Genomic DNA, 23,114 nt, shown 5'->3' on the forward strand with positions numbered 1-23,114 from the left:
CTGGCTAACACGGTGAAACCCTTTCTCTACTGAAAATACAAAAAATTAGCTGGGTGTGGTGGCACGCGCCTGTAGTCCCAGCTACTCGGGAGGCTGAGGCAGGAGAATCACTTGAACCCGGGAGGCGGAGGTTGCAGTAAGCCAAGATAGCATCACTGTACTCCAGCCTGGGTGACAGAGGAAGACTCCATCTCAAAAAAAAATAAGAATAATAATAATAATTTGTGTTCTGTTGTGAAAATTAATTGTATATGGTGGATTTTTTGGTAAAAATTTGTAACTGAAGACTAAAGTACTTTCTGAATTGACATTTGTTTCTATATAGTCAGTTGCGCAGTGATCTGTGATCATTGGATAGAAGATTGGTAATTAAAATTCACACAATATAAAAGCTGTTTCTACTCCAATCTTACTAAGATTTGTAGTGGCTGCCAACAAGTTATATATCTGACTGCTTTAATATCATTTCCTTACAGTGCCTGAGCTCCACTGAGAAACAAAATGCCCAAAAGGCAAAGAGCTAAAAAGAGAAGAAATAACATTATCTCAAAACTGTAATCTTCTCCTAAATAGAATAGTTCATATCATTGGTAGTTTATTTGTACAGTTAATTTTATTTGTAGTGTCAAGTTGTGAATATAGTATTAAGATTACCATTTCTGCACGTTTAGTTTTTAAAAATTACCTCAGTGACCTTGGTTTTGTCCTAACTATAAGTTATTAATAACTTAATGGCCATGGAAATTATTTAAATCCCCTTCGATAATTACACATACACTGGAACTACTTATCTGATACCACAGAGCAGAATTTGGATTATGAGCCTGTCTTAGACGTTATAAAAAAAAAAAAATTTAACTGGCTGGGTGCAGTGGCTCATGCCTGTAATTCCAGCACTTTAGGATGTCAAGGTTAGAAGATCACTTGAGGCCAGGAGTTTGAGACCAACCTCGGCAGTATAGCCAGACCCTATCTCTTCAAAAAAATTTTAAAAATTGACTGGGTATGGTGTCATGCCCCTGTAGTTCCAGCTACTTGGGAGGCTAAGGCAGGAGAATAATTTGATCCCAGGAGGTTGAGACTGCGATGAGCTATGATCACACCACTGCACTCTAGTCTGGGCGACAGAGTGAGATCCCATCTCTAAAATTAGTTAACTAATTAAAACAATAATATTTTTGTAGTACAGTATTAGTTAAATCTTTAATTTATTTTTGAGACGGTGTCTCACTCCGTTGCCCAGGCTGGAGTGCATTGGTGCATTCTCAGCTCACTGCAGCCCCTGCCTCCTGGGCTCAAGTGATCCTCCCACCTCATCCTCCCAAGGAGCTTGGACTACAGGTGAGTGCCACCACACCCAGCTAATTTTTGTAATTGTTGTAGAGGCTGGGTTTTGCCATGTTGCCCAGGCTGGTCTTGAACTCCTAAGCTCAAGCGATCCACCCACCCCAGCCTCCCAAAGTGCTGAGATAACAGGTGTGAGCCACTGCGCCTGGCCTAATCTTTATTTTGTTATTTATTTATTTATTTATTTATTTATTTATTTATTTATTTATTGTCTTAGAGACAGAATCTCACTCTGTTGCCTAGGCTGGAGTGCATGAGTGGCATGATCATAGCTCACTGCAGCCTTAACTTCTTGGGCTCAAGTAATCCTCCTGCCTTAGCCTCCTGAGTGGCTGGGACTACAGGCTCGTTCATGGCTAATTTTGTAAGAGATGGGTCTCACTTTATTGCCCAGACTGGTCTCAAACTCTTGGTCTCAAGTGATCCTCCCACCTTGGCCTCCCAGAGCACTGGGATTACAGGTGTGAGCCACCATGTGTGGCCATAAATTTTGTTTTAAAACAATCTTCTATAAATTATCCCGTAGTTAAACAGTCCCTGAGGACATTAAAGAGATGCTCTGTTTTTATTTTTAAATAAATTTAAATAAATGTAGGATTAAATTTAAAGTACTTAAATTTCCCTAGTGAGGAATGTTTCTGTTTTGTTCTTGCTATCATTATTTTGTATGTCTAGGTTTTCAGACTAAATTTTTTTTTTTTTTTTGAGACAGAGTCTCACTCTGTCACCCAGGCTAGAGTGCAGTGGCACGATCTTGGCTCACTGCAAGCTCCGCCTCCCAAGGTTCACACCATTCTCCTGCCTCAGCCTCCCGCGTAGCTGAGACTACAGGCGCCAGCCACCATGCCCGTCTAATTTTTTGTATTTTTAGTAGAGACGGGGTTTCACCATGTTAACCAGGATGGTCTTGATCTCCTGACCTCGTGATCTGCCCACCTCGGCCTCCCAAAGTGCTGGGATTACAGGCGTGAGCCACCGCACCTGGCTTACAGACTACATTTTTAAGAGTTTTTGTTTACTACAGATTATATAGTCAGGATACCTTGAAACTATGCTTCCAGATGGCTATCCTCAAGCTTTGGGCTCAAATAAACTATATAGTTAATTTTATTTTCTGAATCTCATTACTTAAGATTGACATATGCCTGTCAAGGACAGTAACTACCATGGTTTCCAGTGCTTTGATGAAACCGAACGCCATGCATCTGAGGTTTTATGTTGTTGGAGCATTCATTGCATCCCTGGGGGTTGCAGCTCTCTGTAAGTTTGCTGTGCTGAAGCAAGAAATAAGGCATATGCAGATTTCTTCAGAAATTAGGATTCCATGAAAGATATTGAGGAGATGAGGAAGGCTGGTATCTTTCAGAGTGCAAAGTGGTTTGGGAATATAAAGAATTTGCTTGGATTGAATCACATGGAAGTTCGTCACTGACTTGTGTTCGTGAACTATGAAACACGAATATCTAGGCTGAGAAAGAGTTCGTCTTGATAAGTAAACAATTAACAAATATTTTGGACAGGAAAAAAAAAAAAACAGTTTTTGTTCACTAGGCAAATGTAGAGGTAGGCTGCAGTGCCCCCAGGAACTAAACCAGTGATGTACATGTTAACACAGAAAGATAAGCATATATTTTTAGTCTGTTTTTCTAATTTTAAAGAGAAAGCACCAACATTAACTTCAACTTGAGATTGAAGCATGTAAACCAAGATTTTTTTTTTTTTTTGAGACAGAGTCACTCTGTTGCTGAGACTGGAGTGTAGTGGCACGATCTTGGCTCACTGCAATCTCTGTCTCCTGGCTTCAAGCGATTCTGCTGCCTCAGCCTCCCTAGTAGCTGGGGATACAGGCGTGTGCCACCACGCCCAGCTAAGTTTTTTGTATTTTTAGCAGAGACTCGGTCGTGCTGGTCTTGAACTCCTGACCTCAAATGATCCGCCCACTTTGTCCTCCCAAAGTTGCTGGGATTACAGGCGTGAGCCACTGCGCCTGGCCCCATGATTTTTTGAAAAATCTGGGTAGAATTCGTTAATTTTCTTACTACTCATTAATGTTACTAATTACAACTTAATCTGACCCTTACTCTTATCCCTAGTGTTGATTTTAAAGTTCTTTTCTAATTTATTAATTTTTACCTTTGATTCAGGTCCTCTTGCATCTGACACGTGACTCTGGGTTGGGACAACTTGATAACAACACTTAAGTTTTCTCTCCACAGCCAGCTAGAATGTGCGCCCTCTGTAAAGTAGGTTATCTTACTTTACCAGTGGGCTTATTTGAAAACATTTTTCATGTTAAACTTCCTAGCTTCTCCAATCATTTTACACAAGAAACAGCCTACTGAAGGTGGAAACTGAGTATACCATCACTTCTCTTTGCTATTTCCTGAATTTAACTTGAGACTGAGGCCAGGCATGGTGGCTCACGCCTGTAATCCTAGCACTTCGGGAGGCCGAGGCGGGCGGATCACGAGGTTAGGAGTTCGAGACCAGCCTGGCCAACATAGTGAAACCCTGTCTCTACTAAAAATACAAAAATTAGCTGGGCATGGTGGTGCGCACCTGTAATCCCAGCTACGCGGGAGGCTGAGGCACGAAAATCACTTGAACCCAGGAGGTGGAGGTTGTGGTGAGCCGAGATTGCACCACTGCACTCCAGCCTGGGCAGCAGAGTGAGACACCATTTCAAAAAAAAAAAAAATTGAGACTGGCTGGATTTCAGTCTTCCCTAACAATACAATCTGTGTCATTCATTTGCATTTTTTTTTAGCATGGTGATCTTGTCCTAGGTAGCTCTTTGTCCATTACTGCATTTAAAACGCTCAAGGCCCTCCTCTCTCTAATCATTTTAATCCATTTAAAGCCGTTTTAGAAAGAAAAAGCTGTCTTACTCTCCCCATATCTTAGCGCAATGCCTAGCATATAGTCATGCTTAATCTGCTGAAGCTCAGTGGAGTTTGAGTTTTACTCCCAGTTCGTACATATCAAAAAATGAAGATGATTGAGTCCTTTCCCTTTGTCTCACTCCCAACTTTATTTAATTGAAAAGTAGATACTCAAGGTTGTCAGTTACCTTTTACCACTAATTTGACAGTCTCTCATAAGACATATTTTTAGTTTTAATATCAATAAATCAATAGAAACTAAATTTTATCCTTTTATAACAAATCTTTATTGTTAAAATAGAGTAAGCTAACTACCTGAGGCTATTTGTGGAATAATTTATTTGTAAGTTTTTAAATGTACCCCATTGTTTTCGAAGCTAGTCCCCAGATTATAATTATTCCAGCTGACCCACAGGACATTCTTCTCTGGCAGTTTCCACCCAACCTACTGATGCTTTCTTCACCAGGTTGGCCCCTTCAACAAGTTTCTGATGGTTTATACAAGTGAAGTGTTCCTAAAAAGAAACAAACAAATATCTCAATTAACTAAGTAATAGAACAGAACTTGCATATTTTCAGTAAAAAGGGTGATGTTTTACAATTGAACAGTCCCAGGATGGTAACAGTAGGAGAGAACTTCTTCATTGTGTTAGTGCCACTGCTTTTTAAGCTGGCATGCATGGAGGTACACAAAACTGCAGAATAAACATAACACATGGTCCTGAAGTGTCATTTTTATTTGGATAGTAGATACTGTATTTTTTACTTCATGTTAAAAAATAAAGACGTATTATACAGGTGAATTTAGAGGTCACATGAAGTTTTAAATGGGAATTTCAGAAAAATGGTTTGCTTGTATCTGAGGTGATAAGTATATACTTCCCCCTTTCTCTTGTTAAACTAACTTTATTGTATGGGAAGAGAAACAGGTTCAAGGAGGTTGCACAGGGTCAGGATGAGAAAAGGTCCATGTCCTTTCCTTTTTACCAATGCTTCCCAAATTTTTCACTCCATAAAGAACCCGTTTTATAATCTGCCTGCCTCCAAGAACCCCACATTTGAAAGATGTTACCTATGAAACTGCATCTGTTAGATAAACTGTTTTACTGTTAATCAAAAACAAAAGCACTACATGTTAAGAGTTTTTGATCAACACAAGATAACCAGTTAACCGCACTGAATTGATATGGTTTTGGCAAAAGGCCTTTTTGGGGGGAAATGTACACATTATGCATTACATAAAGCTTTAGGGGATAATGAAAGTGACTGGAATTATTACTAACTTAGAGCCTTAAAGATATGGGGACCCCAGGAGTAACAGGTCCCAGGTTCTGAACTATTGTTCAGAGGCATGCTGCCTCGAAACTTACGATCTAGTCGTTAATGGATGACTCAAAAGAGAATGCCTAGGCAAGCGCGGTGGCTCACACCTGTTATCCCAACACTTTGGGAGGCTGAGGCGGGTGGATCACCTGAGGTCAGGAGTTCCAGGCCAGCCTGGCCAACATGGTGAAACCCCGTCTCTACCAAAAATACAAAAAATTAGCCAGGCGTAGTGGTGGGCACCTGTAATCCCAGCTACTCGGGAGGCTGAGGCAGGAGAATCGCTTGAACCCAGGAGGTGGAGGTTGCAATGAGCTGAGATCATGCCACTGCACTCCAGCCTGGGCAACAAGAGCAAAACTCTGTCTCAAAAAAAAAAAAAAAAAAAAAAAAGAGAATGCCTGTGTTTTAGAGTGAGCATGTTGAATTGATGCTTTTATTTCCTTTGCTATTTGCGTATAGATTGAATATGAAAGGAAAAAGAAAGAAGACGGAAAGCGAGCTCGAGCTGATAAACAACATGTTTTAGACATGCTATTTTCAGCCTTTGAGAAACATCAATACTATAATCTTAAGGACTTGGTGGACATCACAAAACAACCTGTGGTATGTATATGTTCATACTGATCCTTTGAATATGCCCTCCTTCATTAACACGACATTACTGAAAGTGTGTCATACATGATTTAGTTCACATTTACCTATGCTAATGACTAATTTTATGACAACACTCAGAAAAGATGTCTTAATGCAGCCATTTTTTGGTAACATCAGCTTTTATTTTACATTTTAGTACTCTTAATAATTATTTATGAAGAAAAGAAATTATCCTCATGTTCATTTATTCTTGACATTAAGCCTGAAATCTGTTGATACCATTTCTGGTCTTTATTTTGTTTCCCTGTCTTCCTCTGAAAAAGTTTAACTCGTTCCCTTTTTTTGGAAAACATGCCTCATAGAAAAATCGCATTCTTTAAAGAATTATACTGTTTTGTCATTGTGGGAGGGTTTATCCCTGTCTTGTGAATTGTTTTCTGTGGATTTTTTTTTTTTTAATTAGAATCTGTGTAGGTCCTTTTAAACCTGAGCTGAACTGCACTTTCAAATTATGCTTGCAGAGATTGTGATTACGTTGGCCTGTTCCCCATTTTTAAGGACAAATTTAACAAATTCTTATTTTAGAAAGTTTATCTTTGTTTTATAGATAGTCATTTTTATCTCTTCTCTAGGCTTTTGTGCATTTACTAGTAATTTGCATTAATAATCCATTTAAAATGATGGTAACAATAAGAAATTCAAATTCTTTTTCTAGTCTTTGAGTCACATTGTTTTCCATTTAACTTTCTCCACCATATGTCATCAAAGTATCAGACTGAGTATTTACTTATAAGTTTAAGAAAATTGAATGGAAACCCTTTTATCTCATTTCCTTTACCATTTTGTCTACTCTGCCGGTATACTCAAGAATATGTTGATTCTTGCTGCTCCATTTATTGGATTCAGAATATGTAACAATAACCAATTTTAAAAAACATCTTAACATAACCAAATAACCTATTTGTGAAAGGACTTGATTTTTTTTATTTATACAAAGCTTTAGGAAATGATTTATGAAATTTTAATGTTCATTATACAGTTTCTCCTGCAGATATTTCTTTACTATTATACATCAACCCTTGACTTTTTGTTGAGAAATTAATTTGAATTCCAAAAGATTTACTTTTTAATAAGAAGAAAGTGCTCATGGTGCAATATTATTAATTCATCCCAATGACTTCACTCCCTTTGGCATCAAAGCCTTAGAAACAGCATTCTAAGCTAGATTAAAAATTTTTTTTGAAATAGAATAAATAACTCGTTAGCTAAGCTGTGTTTCTTCTGGTTTTAATGAAATTTATCTTTGTATTTATATATATAAATATATCTGTATGAGAAGACCATTCCAGAAACTCTGAAAACAGACAAGAGATTCTCATGGAATTAAACACAAAAAATTAGATATGGAAAATAATCACTTGTAGAGGGGCATTCAGATGATACTGGGGAAAGCAGTTTCTTTGCCTTCACATGGGATATAAGGTTTATTCATTTTGTATCAAAGAACAAGTATTACTAGTGTGTCTTTTGGTTTTGGTTCTTAAGATATTTTTTATATGGTAGTACTCAGTGACTCTCTTACAACAGAGCTTCTTAATTCCTAACCAGTGGATGGACTTTAGGGGATCCATTAACTTCCTGAAAATATGCAAAAATATATGAATTTTTCTGGGGAACATATCATGCATAGTTTGTATCAGATTCTCATAGAAGCCACTGATCTCAAAACTAACTTTTTAAATAATAGTTTTATTATTTAGAGACTAAATTGCCTCAATAAGCATAAGATTCCTGAAGGCAGAGTTGTATGCTATTCCTATCCCTAAATATTCATATACCCCATAGTGTAAAAGATGGTAAAAATTCAGCAAATATCTCATGAATTGATTTGAAAAAAGAAAACCCTCAGTCTCCAAGGGCCACCATATTTTCTTCAGATGGATTTTGGCAGGCTTCTCACGTCATTTATAGTGAGGTTGGGGCAAAGAGCCAGTGCCAAGAAAGTGTGGAATGCCTTCCCCAGGCTGGGGGTAGGCCAGAGGTAGTTACCTCCTCCTAGAGGAGAGGGCAGGAAGTGGTCAGCATGGATTCCAGTCCATTGACTGGGAAAGAAAATTGCCAAAGTCTAGCTCTCCCCCAAGTAGGCAACTATCCCCCTTTAAAAGGATTCCAGGACATAAGTGAATCTGTAGTGTAATGGTCATCAGTACCCAAGAGACTTGAGGAATCTATTCTAGCATGAAGATCAATGGTCCAGGAAAGGGGGTGTTCTGGTATAATAGAAAGAACCTGGATTTGGAGTATGAGATCCTATTTCAAGTCCCAGCTCTACCATTTAGCTAAATAGTCCTGGACAAGGTACTTAAATACATTTAATACATTACTTATATTTAGTTCACTTAACATATGTAATAATACAAAATTTACCAATATGTTCAAATTATAATTTATTTTGGGGTGGGGTGTTTTGTTTGTTTGTTTTTGAGATGGAGTTTTGCTCTTGTTGCCCAGGCCGGAGTGCAATGGCACAATCTCTGCTCACTGCAACCTCCACCTCCCGGGTTCAAGCGATTCTCCTGCCTCAGCCTCCTGAGTAGCTGGGATTATAGGCGCCCACCACCACACCTGGCTAATTTTTGGATTTTTAGTAGAGATGAGGTTTCACCATGTTGACAAGGCTGGTCCTGAACTCCTGACCTCAGGTGATCTACATGCCTCAGCCTCCCGAAGTGCTGAGATTACACGTGAGCCACCGTTCCTGGCCAAAACCTTCATTTCTATAAGCAAAATTATTGGCTAGAGAAACTTTGCTTAAGGCCCGTCTTTTTCTCTTGTTTGCCAGTATGTGACTTACATAAGCAACTAGAAAGAGTGAGTTACTCATCAAGGAGGCCAAGCTTTGGTAACTGATATAAAGTCAGGGACATAGTATCCATTTAAAGATATATTATCTTAGTCTGTTTTTTGTTACTTATAACAGAATACCTGAAGCTGGGCAATTTTTAAAGCAAAATAATTTGTTTCTTAAAATTTTGGAGGCTGAGAAGGCCAGGATCAAAGGGCCACGTCTGGTAAGAGGCTTTTTACATCGCTTAGTGAGGAGGCTGAGCGTGCTAGCTCAGGTCTCTCTTCCTCTTCCTCTTTTTATAAAGCCACCAATTTCACTCCCATGATAACCCATTAATCTATGAATGGGCAGAACCCCCATGACCTAGTCACCTCTCAAAGGCCCAATTCTTACTACTGCCACATTGAGAATTAAGTTTAACATGAGTGTTAGAAGGGACAGATACACAAACCACAGCAGGTATTTTTATATGGTTTAACTTCTGGATTTTTCCCCCCTCAAAAATAGAAAATTACAGGAGGCCTATTATTTCTCCCTGATACTCTGATTTTTAACCTTGAATGAGTTATTTCTAGCTTTTTTCATATTTTATCTGTCAAATAGAAGCATATATAGTGTTTCCTTTCAAGATATAAACCATTAAAAACTTTATCTAATTGCTCCCTTTGAAACACCAAACTGCCAATACCACTCTGAGCTTCAACACTGTTTTCTATCTAACAGCGTTCATTTACCAGTGTTCCTGTACAGCATACTTGTATTAAAAAGTGTCATTGAAAACTAGCCCTGATTGGCCGGGCGCGGTGGCTTATGCCTGTAATCCCAGCACTTTGGGAGGCCGAGGCGGGCAGATCACGAGGTCAGGAGATCGAGACTATCCTGGCTAACACGGTGAAACCCCATCTCTACTAAAAATATAAAAAATTAGCCAGGCGTGGTGGCCAGCCCCTGTAGTCCCAGCTACTCGGGAGCTGAGGCAGGAGAATGGTGTGAACCCGGGAGGCGGAGGTTGCAGTGAGCGGAGATTGCGCCACTGCACTCCAGCCTGAGCGACAGAAAAAGAAAACTAACGCTGATTATAACTGGACCTCTTAATTTCCTTTTGCACCACCTACCCAATTTCAGGTCAGGATTCAGAGAAGTTTATTTTTATTTTCTTTTATTTTTGAGACAGTCTTGCTCTTGTCACCCAGGCTAGAGTGCAGTGGTGCAATCTCGGATCACTGCAACCTCTACCTCCTAGTTCAAGCGATTCTTCTGCCTCATCCTTCTTAGTAGCTGGGATTACAGGCGCCCACCACCACACCCAACTAATTTTTTTTTTCTTTCTTGAGACAGAGTCTTGCTCTGTCCTCAGACTTGAGTGCAGTGACACGATCTCAGCTCACTACAACCTCCGCCTCCCAGGTTCAAGAAATTCTCCTGCCTCAGCCCCCCGAGTAGCTGGGACTACAGGCATGCACCACCATGCCTGGCTAATATTTGTATTTTTAGTAGAGATGGAGTTTTGCCATGTTGGCCAGGCTGCTCTCAGACTCCTGACCTCAGGTGATCTGCCCGTCAGACAGGCTGCTTTCTAATTTCTATATTATTAAGAATCATCATCATTAATCCTAAGCCAGGTATGTAGAGAGTAGAATTTAAGGTTCATCTTAGTTCAGTTTCTACTCCGAAAGGAAAAATAGGTATTTTTAATGTTTGAAGCTTATTCCCAAATTTACTACTACTTAATAACTGCTGTTTTTATTATAATGCTTTCCACTGACATATATTCACTTGGTTCCTTTTTTCATCTTTTCATTTTTCCTGTAACTAGAAATCTTTATTTTTAAATTTTTATATTTTTATATTTTAAATATAAATTTTTTATATTTAAAAAAAGACAATTTCCCAACAGAGCATATTAATGACAGCCCTCTTTAAGACTTCTAAGAAATAATTATTTGCTAACTTATGAAATAGAGCCTTAATTAAAAGTTTTAGAATATGAAATATGATGTAAAATAAACTATTAACTATGTTGACTGTAAGTGGGTGAAATTTAAACACATTTATAAAATTTTAATACTTTCTTTTTGAATAGTGATTCTAATAGAAGGACCAATGATCTACTACCAACTTTATTATGGAACAGTAACATTTTCCCTTTTAACTTTTTATATGGTTTTGTTTTGGCTCTTTTTAAAAAAAAAAAACAAAAACAAAAAAAAAACAGGGTCTGGACAGGTGAGGTGGTTCACGTGAGTAATCCCAGCGCTTTGAGAGGCCGAGATGAGAGGATTGCTTGAGCTCAGGAGTTCAAGACCAGCCTGGACAACATGGTGAAACCCCAGCTCTACAAAAAAATACAAAAATTAGCTGGGAGTGGTGGTGCACACCTGTAGTCCCAGCTACTCTGGAGGCTGAGATTGGGAGAATTGCTTGAACCCAGGAGGTGGAGGTTGCAGTAAGCCAAGATTGTGTCACTCTACTCCAGCCTGGGTGACAGAGCGAGACCGTGTCTCAAATAAATAATAAAGAGACAAGGTCTTGCTCTGCCACCCAAGCTGGAGTGCTCATAGCTCCATAGCTCATAGCATGATCATAGCTCGCTGTCACTTCAATCTTTGGACCCAAGCAGTTCTCCCACCTCAGCCTCTTGAGTAGTTAGGACTACAGGCATGCCCCACCACACCTGGCTAATTTTTTTTTTTTTTTTTGAGACGGAGTCTTGCTCTGTCGCCCAGGCTGGAGTGCAGTGGCACAATCTCGGCTCACTGCAACCTCCGCCTCCCGAGTTCAAGCAATTCTCTGCCTCAGCCTCCCGAGTAGCTGGAATTACAGGCGCCCGCCACCACACCTGGCTAATTTTCGTATTTTTTTAGTAGAGATGGGGTTTCACCATCTTGGCCAGGCTGGTCCTGAACTCCTGACCTCGTGATCCACCTGCCTCTGCCTCCCAAAGTGCTGGGATTACAGGTGTGAGCCACTGTGCCCAGCCCACACCTGGCTAATTTTTTAAAATTTTTTTTGTGGAGACAGGATCTTACTATGTTGCTTGCTGTGGTCTTGAACTCCTGGCCTCAAGCAGTCCTCCTGCCTCAGCCTCCAGAAGTGCTGAGATTGCAAGCATGAGCCACAGCATTTGGCCCTTGTTTGTTTTTTACCTCATCCTGAATGAGGTGAAATTTGGGGTGAATTTAGTAGTATAAACAAATGAGTCAGAATTTTACGTAAGGTATTACATGGATAAGAGCAATATCTGGGATAGGTACCCAGTAAGCAAAATTTGGTATTTATTCGTATAGAATTTACATTGAAATTTTAATTAAGCAATAGGCCACAAAAATTATGTTTTCTGAAAAATGCCCTTACCAATAAAATCTCCATACCATCCTTCCAGTCCCACTTGATTTTAAAGAGCGGTAAAATTTTTTTTTTTTTTTTTTTTTTTTTGAGACGGAGTCTTGTTCTGTGGCCCAGGCTGGAGTGCATGGCGCGATCTTGGCTCACTGCAACCTCTGCCTCCCAGGTTCAAGCGATTCTCCTGCCTCAGCCTCCTGAGTAGCTGGGATTACAGGTGCCCGCCACCATGCCCAGCTAAAATTTTTAAGCTTATTAACTGTCTGCTGCTGGTTTCTTCATTTAGTTCCTGAACACGCTAGAAAGACTTGGTTTTGGGCTTGCCATCTCTATGGAAATAATTTCCCTCAGGAAAGAAATAATTTTCTTTGTGTTGGGCTCTGCGTTTAAGAAAACATTATTCTGTGGTGTTGGATCGGTGTTCGAAGCCTCCCATTTCTCTGAGCAGGTGGATTCAGATACCAGAGGATAAACCAACTGGCAGAGGACCTTGTAGTGCCAGCACTGGCCTTCTTCACTTCTGTATTGCAGCATTACAGAGCCATTTCTTCTTTTTCAAATGTCCCAAGACAGCTAGTTCAATTATAGATTAACATGCAGAGCCAGCCACTGTTTATTGGATATATTACATTACCCAGATAATTGGATAATAAAAATAGTCATCTTAATTTGTTTTTATAAGCTGAAGCAGCCTCCCTTTTTCCTCTCAATTTAAAACCTTTTATTTTTAGTACAAATTATACTTTTTTTTTTCTTTTTTGAGATGGAGTCTCGCTCTGTCACCCAGGCTGGAGTGCAGTGACGCAGTCTCGGCTCACTGCAACGTCCGCCTCCCAGGTTCAGGCGATTCTCCTGCCTCAGCCTCCCGAGTAGCTGGGATTACAGGCACATGCCACCACACCTAGCTAATTTTTTTGTATAATTTTAGTACAGACCGGGTTTCACTGTGTTAGCCAGGATTATCTCAATCTTCTGACCTCGTGATCCGCCCACCTTGACCACCTAAAGTGTTGGGATTACAGGCATGAGCCACCACGCCCGACCAAATTATACTTTCTTAAAGTGTATAGTTCAGGCCAGATGTGTTGGCTCATACCTATAATCCCCAGCACTTTGGGAAGCTAAAGCAGGCAGATCACTTGAGTCAAGGAGTTCAAGACCAGCCGTGGGCAACATGGCAAAATCCTGTCTCCACAAAAAACACAAAAATTAGCCAGGCATGGTGGCGTGTGCCTGTAGTCCCCGGCTACTTGGGAGGCAGAGGTTGTAGTGAGCCCAGATCGTGCCACTGTACCCCAGCCTGAATGACAGAGGGAGACCCTGTCTCAAAAAAAAAAAAGTATAGTTCAGTGGACTTTAGTATATTCATAGAGTTGTGCAACCAACACCATAATCAATTTTAGAACATTTCCATTGCCCTAAAAAGAAACTTCATACCCATTACTAGTCACTCCTGTCTTTTCCCCATTTCCTTTCTCTCCCCCACAGGGAACCACTAATGTTACTTTCTGTCTCTGTAGATTTTCTCTGGATATTAACATATATGGATATGTGATTTCTTACACCTGGCTTCTTTAACTTAGACATAATATTTTTATGTTTTATCCATGTTGTGGCACATATCAGTACAGCTGTCCTCAGTATGAGAGATTGGCTCCAGGACCTTCTGCAAATACCAAAATCCAAGTATGATCAAGTTCTGGATATAAAATGGTGTTTTTTATTATTATTATTATACTTTAAGTTCTAGGGTACATGTGCACAATGTGCAGGTTTGTAACATATGTATACATGTGCCATGTTGGTGTACTGCACCCATGAACTCATCATTTACATTAGGTGTATCTCCTAATGCTATCCCTCCCCCCTCCCCCCACCCCACGACAGGCCCCAGTGTGTGATGGTCCCCTTCCTGTGTCCAAGGGTTCTCATTGTTCAATTCCCACCTATGAGTGAGAACATGCGGTATTTGGTTTTCTGTCCTTGAGATAGTTTGCTCAGAATGATGGTTTCCAGCTTCATCCATGTCCCTACAAAGGACATGAACTCATCCTTTTTTATGGCTGCAGAGTATTCCATGGTGTATATGTGCCACATTTTCTTAATCCAGTCTATCATTGATGGACATTTGGCTTGGTTCCAAGTCTTTGCTATTGTGAATAGTGCTGCAGTAAACATACGTGTGCATGTGTCTTTATAACAGCATGATTTATAATCCTTTGGGTATATACCCAGTAATGGGATCACTGGGTCAAATGGTATTTCTAGTTCTAGATCCTTGAGGAATCGCCATACTGTCTTCCATAATGGTTGAACTAGTTTACAGTCCCACCAACAGTGTAAAAGTGTTTCTATTTCTCCACATCCTCTCCAGCATCTTTTTTTATACATAACCTACATGCATCCTCCAGTATACTTTAAATCTTTAGATTACTTATATAATACAATGTAAATGCTACGTAAATAATTGTTATACTATATTGCTTAGGGAATAGTGACCCAAAAAAGTTTGTGTATGTTCAGTACAAATGCATTAAGAAAAGAATCAGAAGATTTTTGATCTGCCATTAGTTGAATCCATGGACATGTAACGCAAGAATATGGAAGGCTGACAGTACTTCATTTCTTTTTATTTGCAAATATATATCATAGTGTGTATTTACCATATTTTGTTTATACATTGGTACATTTGGGTTGGACATTTGCATTGTTTCTACGTTGGGACTATTATGAATAAGGCTGCTATGAACATTTGCCTACAAATTTTCATATGAATATATGTTTTCATATCTCTTGGGAGTGGAATTGTTCAGTCACATGATAACTTTGTTTAGCCTTCTGAGGAACTGCTAGACTTTTTTTTTTTTTTTTTGAGATGGAGTCTCGCTCTTACCACCCATCCTGGGGTGCAATGGCATGATCTCGGCTCACTGCAACCTCTGCCTCCCGAGTTCAAGTGATTCTCCTGCCTCAGCTTCCCAAGTAGATGGGACTACAGGTGCCTGACACCACGCCTGGCCAATCTTTTGTATTTTTTTTAGTAGAGAAGGGATTTCGCCATGTTGGCCAGGCTGGTCTCGAGCTCCTGACCTCAGGTGATCCACCTGCCTTGGCCTCCCAAAGTGCTGGGATTATAGGCATGAGCCACCGCGCCCGGCCTAATACAGTTTAGAAGCATGTCTTTAAACAAAGTTAAAAGGTTTAGCCTAAAGAAAGTAAATTTTGTTTACCTGAAATATTCAAACGTGTGAAGCATTTGTCAGTGCTGGATAGAGGAGATGTTACTAAAGTGAGATAATTTACCAGCACACAAATATTAACGCAATAATTGCTTTTTCAAGGTTTGGATTAAGCAGTAAAGTAGGGCTGGGGGAAGGTGGAGTAGGGTTTGCACCTTGACCATTTCATCACCCATCTGTGTGCTGCTTAGAGTTTTTACAGGGAGGAATGGAGACCCTGAGTGGAAGATAGGAGGCAGGATCTAGTGGGGAAGAGGAAGTGAAACCAGGAGAAAAGAAGAAAAATGCAGAAATGGTCTGTGTCTCAGAGAAGTCTCCTAGCATCACCTTTCCTCTAAATGAGGGAAAATGTCTGTTGCATTTTCTGTATTAGGCCATTCTTGCATTGCTATAACAAAATACCTGAGACTGGGTAATTTATAAAGAAGAGATTTAATTGGCTCATGGTTCTGCAGGCTGTACGGGAAGTATGATGCTGGCATCTGCTCAGCTTCTGGGTAGGCCACAGGAAACTCACAGTCATGGTGGAAGCATGTCACATGGCAAAAGCAGGAGTGAGAGAGTGAGGCAGGACATGCTACACACTTTTAAACGACTAGATGGCAGGAGAACTCACTCACTATCTCGAGGACAGTACCCAGAGGGATGGTGCTAATTCATGAGAGTTCCGTCCCCATGATCCAATCACCTCTCCCCAGGCCTCACCTCCAACACTGGGGATTACATTTCAATATGATATTTTCATGAGGACACACATCCAAACTATATCACGTTTGATCACAGTTTCTTCCTAATGTGTAGTTTATATTTTAACAGAAGAATATTTTGCCTTGAAGTCACTAACATCTTCATCAGTAAGTTTTCATTCTGTTGATATCTCTTAAAGGAGTTGCAGTCGTTCACACAAAAATCATGTAAAGATGAAATGATACTTTGAAATTATCACAGAATCGATAATGCCCTTCTTGTGGTTGGATCATTTTATAAAAAGCATATAGTGCGTTTCCCCTTGTCAGCTGTATTAATCAGTGCCATCATCAGTGTAAGTTTGCATATTGCATATTCAGTCTCACCATTTTGGGAAGATTTTGTGACTAGAGGACTAACAGGGTCATATTGTTAACTTACTTAAAGCATTAGTAGTTGGTGATCATCTCCCTGTCAAAGGTGTATGTTTTTAATGAACATCTACAAATTTAGATATAATTGATTTATTATTATGCTTATCACTGAAATGCGTGATACGATGAAATGCAGATTAAGTCCTCCATTTGTTTGACAGAGCAGGAGAAGAAAAGATGATATGAGAAATGGTAGGGGGTGGAGGGACGGAAGGAAGGAGCAAAAGACTAAAATAATAGGCTACTGTGCCTTATGACTATAGGTTTGTCTCAGTCTTGGGGGCCAGTTAGGAAGTTGATCCATGGACTTCTGGCTTTTTGCTCACCGCAGTTTTAACTTGACCCACAAATGCAAACAAACATCCTAATCACTTGACCTCTTTAGTCAAGTATGTGCCTTGCCATTTCCTTCCAAGAAAGCTGTGATGTTCTATCCCTTATTTCTCTGCATTCAGACTTGCCATAAATTCTCTCCCACACATCCTTTTGATGAAGAATTGCTGGACCTGAGCCAGTTTATTCAGATCTTGTGCTGCAGCTCGGCACATAGTCTGTAATAAGACATATCCCCAATCCTATGTGACATAAAAGTGATCTACTCAGTTCTAGAATCCTCTGTTTCGAATACAGGTGGTTAGACAGAAGATTTAATTGGAAAGTCACTCAGTGTTTAGAGTAAGTAAGAGGAGGAGAACTCCTTTCTCTAGATCTCTACACAGAATTGCTGTTCAAATCGAATGATCAAATATCTATCCTCAAAGAACCTAACATCTCTATGCGGGCTGTGTTAGGTGCCCCTTCTCAGTGGTCTCATAATACCCTGTACACATGCCTCTGTTATATTTTCTGATTACCTGCCAATTTGCCTTTTTCTTTTTCTTTTTTTTTTCTTTTTTTTTGAGGTGGAATCTTGCTCTGTTGCCCATGCTCTGGAGTACAGTGGTGCGATCTCAGCTCACTACAACCTCCACCTCCTGGGTTTAAGTGATTATCCTGCCTCAGCCTCCTGAATAGCTGGGACTACAGGGGCCTGCCACCACGCCCAGCTAATTATTGTAATTTTAGTAGAGACGAGGTTTCTCCATGTTGGCCGGCTGGTCTTGAATTCCTGACCTCAGGTGATCCACCCGCCTCAGCCTCCCAAAGTGCTGGGATTACGGGCGTGAGCCATCACACCCGGCATAATATGCCTTTTTCTTTGCCCCCATCCTCTGCACTAATCTTAAACTGTGAACTCTGAGAGGAAGACTGAGTGTCTACCATTCCACCTGGCACATTGTAGGTGCTGGAATAAACATTTGAGTGAATATATGAATGTTAAAAAGAGAAATAAGATTACCAAGTAATTTTCAATCCTGGTAGAACCTTTAAAACCTCCTCTTCAGTTGGCTTTGTCACCAACAATATTTTAGCACTAAAATGCAGATTTTAGTAATAAGTGACATTCAAATTCATGTAGTACAGTTTAGTCAGTAAATTTTTGTTTCTCAAACTAGATCACTACTTGAGTTCTAAAACTGAACTAGAATTTGAATGGTCTATTTTTATGGACCTTCTTAGTGATACCCCCACCACCACCCAGCAGTCCTCTTAGCTGCCTTGTTAGTCTTAAGCACGCCTTATTCACTTTGCGTAAGTACACTGAGTCTCTGTGATGTGCACGCAGGCACTGTAACAGGAGCATGTGGCCGGGCACGGTGGCTCATGCCTGTAATCCTAGTGCTTTGGGAGGCCGAGGCGGGTGGATCACGAGGTCAGGAGTTCAAGACCAGCCTGGCCAACATGGAAAAACTCTGTCTCTCCTAAAAATACAAAATTAGCCAGGCGTGGTGTCACATGCCTGTAATCCCAGCTAGTCGGGAGGCTGAGGCAGGCGAATCACTTGAACCCAGTAGGCGAAGGTTGCGGTGAGCCAAGATCACGCCATTGCACTCCAGCCTGGGCAACGAGAGTGAAACTCTGTTCCCACCGTCCCCCCGCCCCCCCCCCCAAAAAAGGAGCATGTGATTTAAGAGGAGAGCAAGGCATATAAATAAAGGATTATAATATAATAAGAGCTGCCATCGAAGATTGTGCAGTGTGAAATGTAAATCTAAGGTAAGGCTGTTAGAGAAAGTTTCTCTGAGAAAGTAACATTTGAGCCTAGTCTTAAAGAATGAGGGGTCCAGATTTGAGGAAAGGAGATAAACGTTACAAGGAAGGGAAACAACATATGGGAAAAACCCAGAAGCACGCAGATGCAGAAATGGGAAGCATGTGTGAGGGGGAGTGTTGGAAGATGAGGCTAAAGGGAGAAGGCAGACCTCTGAGTGGATGCCTACAAAGGCGTTTGGAATTTAATGTGTAGCCCAAACGGGGAAGTCATTAGAATATTTTAGACAGAGGAAGGACATGTGCTCTTTCTGTTCTCTGTCCATGTCTTCCGTTTAGAGATTTTCCCTTTAGAGACCTTGTTTTTCCCTATCATCACTACTACTTTCTCTGCTAATGTTTTGTACCGACTTCCCTGCCAAGCTAATTTATTTGATTAGAGTAAAATGGTCTTAGGTTGCAGTTTAGAACATCCTAAAAATCAGGAAGTTTGTGTCCCCTACCCCATGATCACAGTACATTGTGACCCTGATTGCATTTTGTTGCTTGAGAAATTGACTGACTATGGTCATCTCATTCCATTCTTATTGTTACAAGGAAAAAAAGAATGACACCTTCGTTTATAAAAAGAATTCCATATGTTCTAGTAGATTGCCAAAATGAGGGTGGACATGAAAACAACTGAATTTGTACACTTCAGACTTTATTAATATTTTTTGTTTAACCCTTTTTAGGCTTTTCATTTTCTGGGCCTAGATTATAAATGGGCACACTAGACTTGAAGTCAGGAGAGCTTCTTTTCTATGGAGCTACTAAAATGCTCCTGGCAATTGTTCTTTTCATTTTTGACCCATTGCAGTGCATCCACAATTGTATGGTTGTTTGTGCAACATCATCTTAGCCAGTCTCATAATAAACCATTCTTTGGAATTTTACAACTTGGCACCTAAACAGAATCATTTGTGCCTAACCAATCATTTTCCATTTATGAATCCTGTTCAATTAGAAAGTAGTTTATGAACAGTGTCCTGTTTTTTAAATGTAATTTGAAATAGCAGGTGGCAGACTTGCATTTTATATTACCTGGATATCTCAAGCCTTTATGCTTACTCATTCACACGGGTCTGCTAGTGAAGCCAACTGTATAAGGTGTGGGAGGCAGGCAAGCCTCGGGGGAACCCAGGGCTCATTTGGTTCATTGCTGCCATCTGCTGGGGCTTGGCTGCTGGAATGGGAAGGCTGCCCACGAGAGAGCTAAGCCATCCTGAAGGAACCTCTGTATAGTTCCAGTACTAATCAGCTATTATGTTTCTAGGTGACAACCTACCCCTAACTAAAAGGACTTTATGAACTCTAGAGCATTATATCAGTCAGTGTAAAGTGGCATTAGATTATGTTGGTAACACGTACTCTACAGCAATGATGAGGCTCAGAGAATGAAGCAACACACTAAGGACTCAAAGATCCTAGAGTATCAGAACTGGAAGAACCTTAAGCCAGATGTGGTGGAACTTTAGTATATAGTTACATGAGTCGCCTAGGCACTTGTTAAAGTGCAGATTCCTGGGCCTAGCCCAAGAGACTTTGATTCAGTAGGCCCAAGCTGTGTCTCATTTAACAAGCTCCCCACAGGGTTCTGATGCAGGTGGTCTAGCACCATGCTAGAGAAAAGCACTACCTTAAATATACAGACAAGAGCTTCTCAGCCATTTTTCTTATTAATGCCTCACTTCAATCAATAAGAAAAATTACATCTTCCATCAATGGGATGAGTCATAATCATACCGTAACTAGTTCTTTGAAGCACACGCACACAAATTATTGTTGGATTGCTTTGTTCTACAACAACAACAAAAGAGTCACTTTTAAATAATTATCTTGGCTGGGTGCGGTGGCTCAGGCCTGTAATCCCAGCACTTTGGGAGGCCGAAGAGGGTGGATCACCTGAGGACAGGAGTTCGAGACCAGCTTGGCCAACATGGTGAAACCCCATCTCTACTAAAAATACAAAAAATTAGCTGGGCGTGGTGGCATGCACCTGTAATCCCAGCTACTTGGGAGGAGGCAGGAGAATCGCTTGGACCTGGGAGGCGAAGGTTGCAGAGAGCCGAGATCATGCCACTGCACTCCAGCTTGGGCAACAAGAGCAAAACTCCATCTCAAAATAATAATGATAATAATAATTAATATTATTATCTTTCCTTTCTTCTCCAAGAAGGAAATTCTGTAATTTATATTGGTCAGCTTATCGTGGAATGCTTTTTGGCCTTCAGCATTGGCAAGCAAAGGTGGAGTTTCATATTACACTTAACATAGCCATCATTTCCATGACCATAGTAATCATTTAGTAAATGTTTATTGAATTTTTAGGGACCTAAAACACCATAATATGACTCTTTTCTTTGGAGAAGCCAAACACAAGGCTGCATCCCTGATAGTTTTAGGGGATGTCTTCTTATCACTTTATTTATTTATTTTTTTTTGAGACAGAGTTTCACTGTTGTTGCCCAGGCTAGAGTGCAATGGCACAGTCTCAGCTCACTGCAACCTCTGCCTCCTGGGTTCAAGTGATTCTCCTGCCTCAGTCTCTCTAATAGCTGGGATTACAGGTTCCCACCACCATGCCCGGCTAATTTTTGTATTTTTAGTAGAGACAGGGTTTCACCATGTTGGCCAGGCTGGTCTCAAACTCCTGACCTTAGGTGATCTGCCCACTTCAGCCTCCCAAAGTGTTGGGATTACAGGCGTGAGCCACCAAGCCCGGCCTTATTATCACTTCTTACTCCCTTATCTGTGTTGGCAAGCTTGGCTAAAGTACAAATAGTAGTAAATACAAATAACAACTCTCCTTCTCACATAGGAAAAAATAAGTGGGTGGCCTAATAACAAATTTGAGAACTCACCTTAGAACTGAGAATTCTGAATACCTGTCATATGCCTGCTTGATAGAATATTCTCAAAAATGTTGCTCATTTTTTATATATGCTACTGCTCCTGAAACTACTGGTTTCAATCTGTGAACTGAGTCCATGAGGCCACTGAACTCAAGGGCAGATTATCCTTGGTGTACCGTGTCACATTGAGTGAGGACCAGTAATTTTTTCGTATATTTCATCTAGTGTTTTTTGTGGTTTTTTTGTTTGTTTGTTTTAGCTTTTAAGTTGTTGGCATTCAGGACTTTCAACTCCTTTAATGCACATGATCATATATTTAGTGCAGTTACCATGTCGCACATGTAGAATCAAAAGGCAGTTTATTGAACCTCCTTATAGAGAAATCTTGCTGAGCTTTTAGGATCATAATTTTTATGGCTTGCATATGTGCTTTGGCATATCATCTTATTTTAAGTTTTGTTCCCTGCCTTTATAATCTCATTTGTTAGGGGTTTTGTTTTTGTTTTAGGTGTACCTGAAGGAAATCTTAAAAGAAATTGGTGTTCAGAATGTAAAAGGGATCCACAAAAACACATGGGAGCTGAAGCCAGAGTACAGACACTATCAAGGAGAAGAAAAGAGTGACTAAGAAGACTCCTAGCCAGCATGCTAGTGAAACGACTAGCAGCGATGCTATGCAAAAGGCTCTGATACTGGAAGGCTTGAACACTGTATGTTAATAGGGGTTAAGTGACAGTACTTTCATTTCTCTCGGTAAATTTTTTAAACCTGTAATTCTTGTAAAGTTTCTTAACTTTTTTTTTGAGGAGAAAGAACAAATTTATTTATAGACTTAACTTGTATTAAACCAGATTATTCACAATAGGAACAGGGGTTGGAGGATTAAGAGGGTTTTTCTTAAATATTAGCTTTTAATGTGTACAATTAGGAAATTTTTTTAAGTGAGGACTCTCTACCCTTGCCGTATCTAAGGAGCTGAGGTAATACAGATCCAAGGAGAATTGTATAGCAAGAAAAAAACAGTCAACTACAGAAACTCTTAAAAGGAATAAAAACCCAAAGTTCCTTATTTTGAAATTGTCAAAGAACAAAGCGGTGTTTTTCTTTTAAACAGGTGATCATGTTTCGTGTTCATACTCAACGTTAATAAAAGGAGAGAGTTTGTAGTGAAATGGCAGTGTTCATCATTAGCTTATTTTACCGTAGTGATGCTGAGATGAGAAATGTGCAGGATCATGGTCAATTGATGTTTCTTTTATTTGCTTTTAAAATAATTAGAAATTAAATATCTTTCCAAAATTTCAAGATATGTCTCCCCCAGTCAGATTATAAGCTTCTCAAAACTGGCTTGCCCCCAGAATTTTACTGCTTACCCAGCAGACATGTATTGACCATCACATGGCAAATGATATCAGCAAATCAAAAGATGG

The 23,114-nt window shown here is 40.1% G+C and overlaps 1 protein-coding gene across 1 annotated transcript in view; it reads left to right on the forward strand.

Annotated features, from left to right (window-relative positions):
• GTF2F2 (general transcription factor IIF subunit 2) overlaps positions 1-22,856 on the forward strand; it is a 166,650-nt gene extending 143,794 nt beyond the window's left edge. Inside the window, exons 7-8 of the mRNA XM_004054462.5 lie at positions 6,015-6,158; positions 22,193-22,856. Coding sequence (XP_004054510.1) covers positions 6,015-6,158; positions 22,193-22,312 — 264 coding nt within the window. The 3' untranslated portion in view covers positions 22,313-22,856. The remainder of the gene's footprint in view (positions 1-6,014; positions 6,159-22,192) is intronic.
• The last annotated feature ends 258 nt before the right edge of the window (positions 22,857-23,114 follow it).

The sequence above is a fragment of the Gorilla gorilla genome, chromosome 14 (genome assembly GCF_029281585.2).
Source record: "Gorilla gorilla gorilla isolate KB3781 chromosome 14, NHGRI_mGorGor1-v2.1_pri, whole genome shotgun sequence".
Lineage (NCBI taxonomy): Eukaryota > Metazoa > Chordata > Mammalia > Primates > Hominidae > Gorilla > Gorilla gorilla.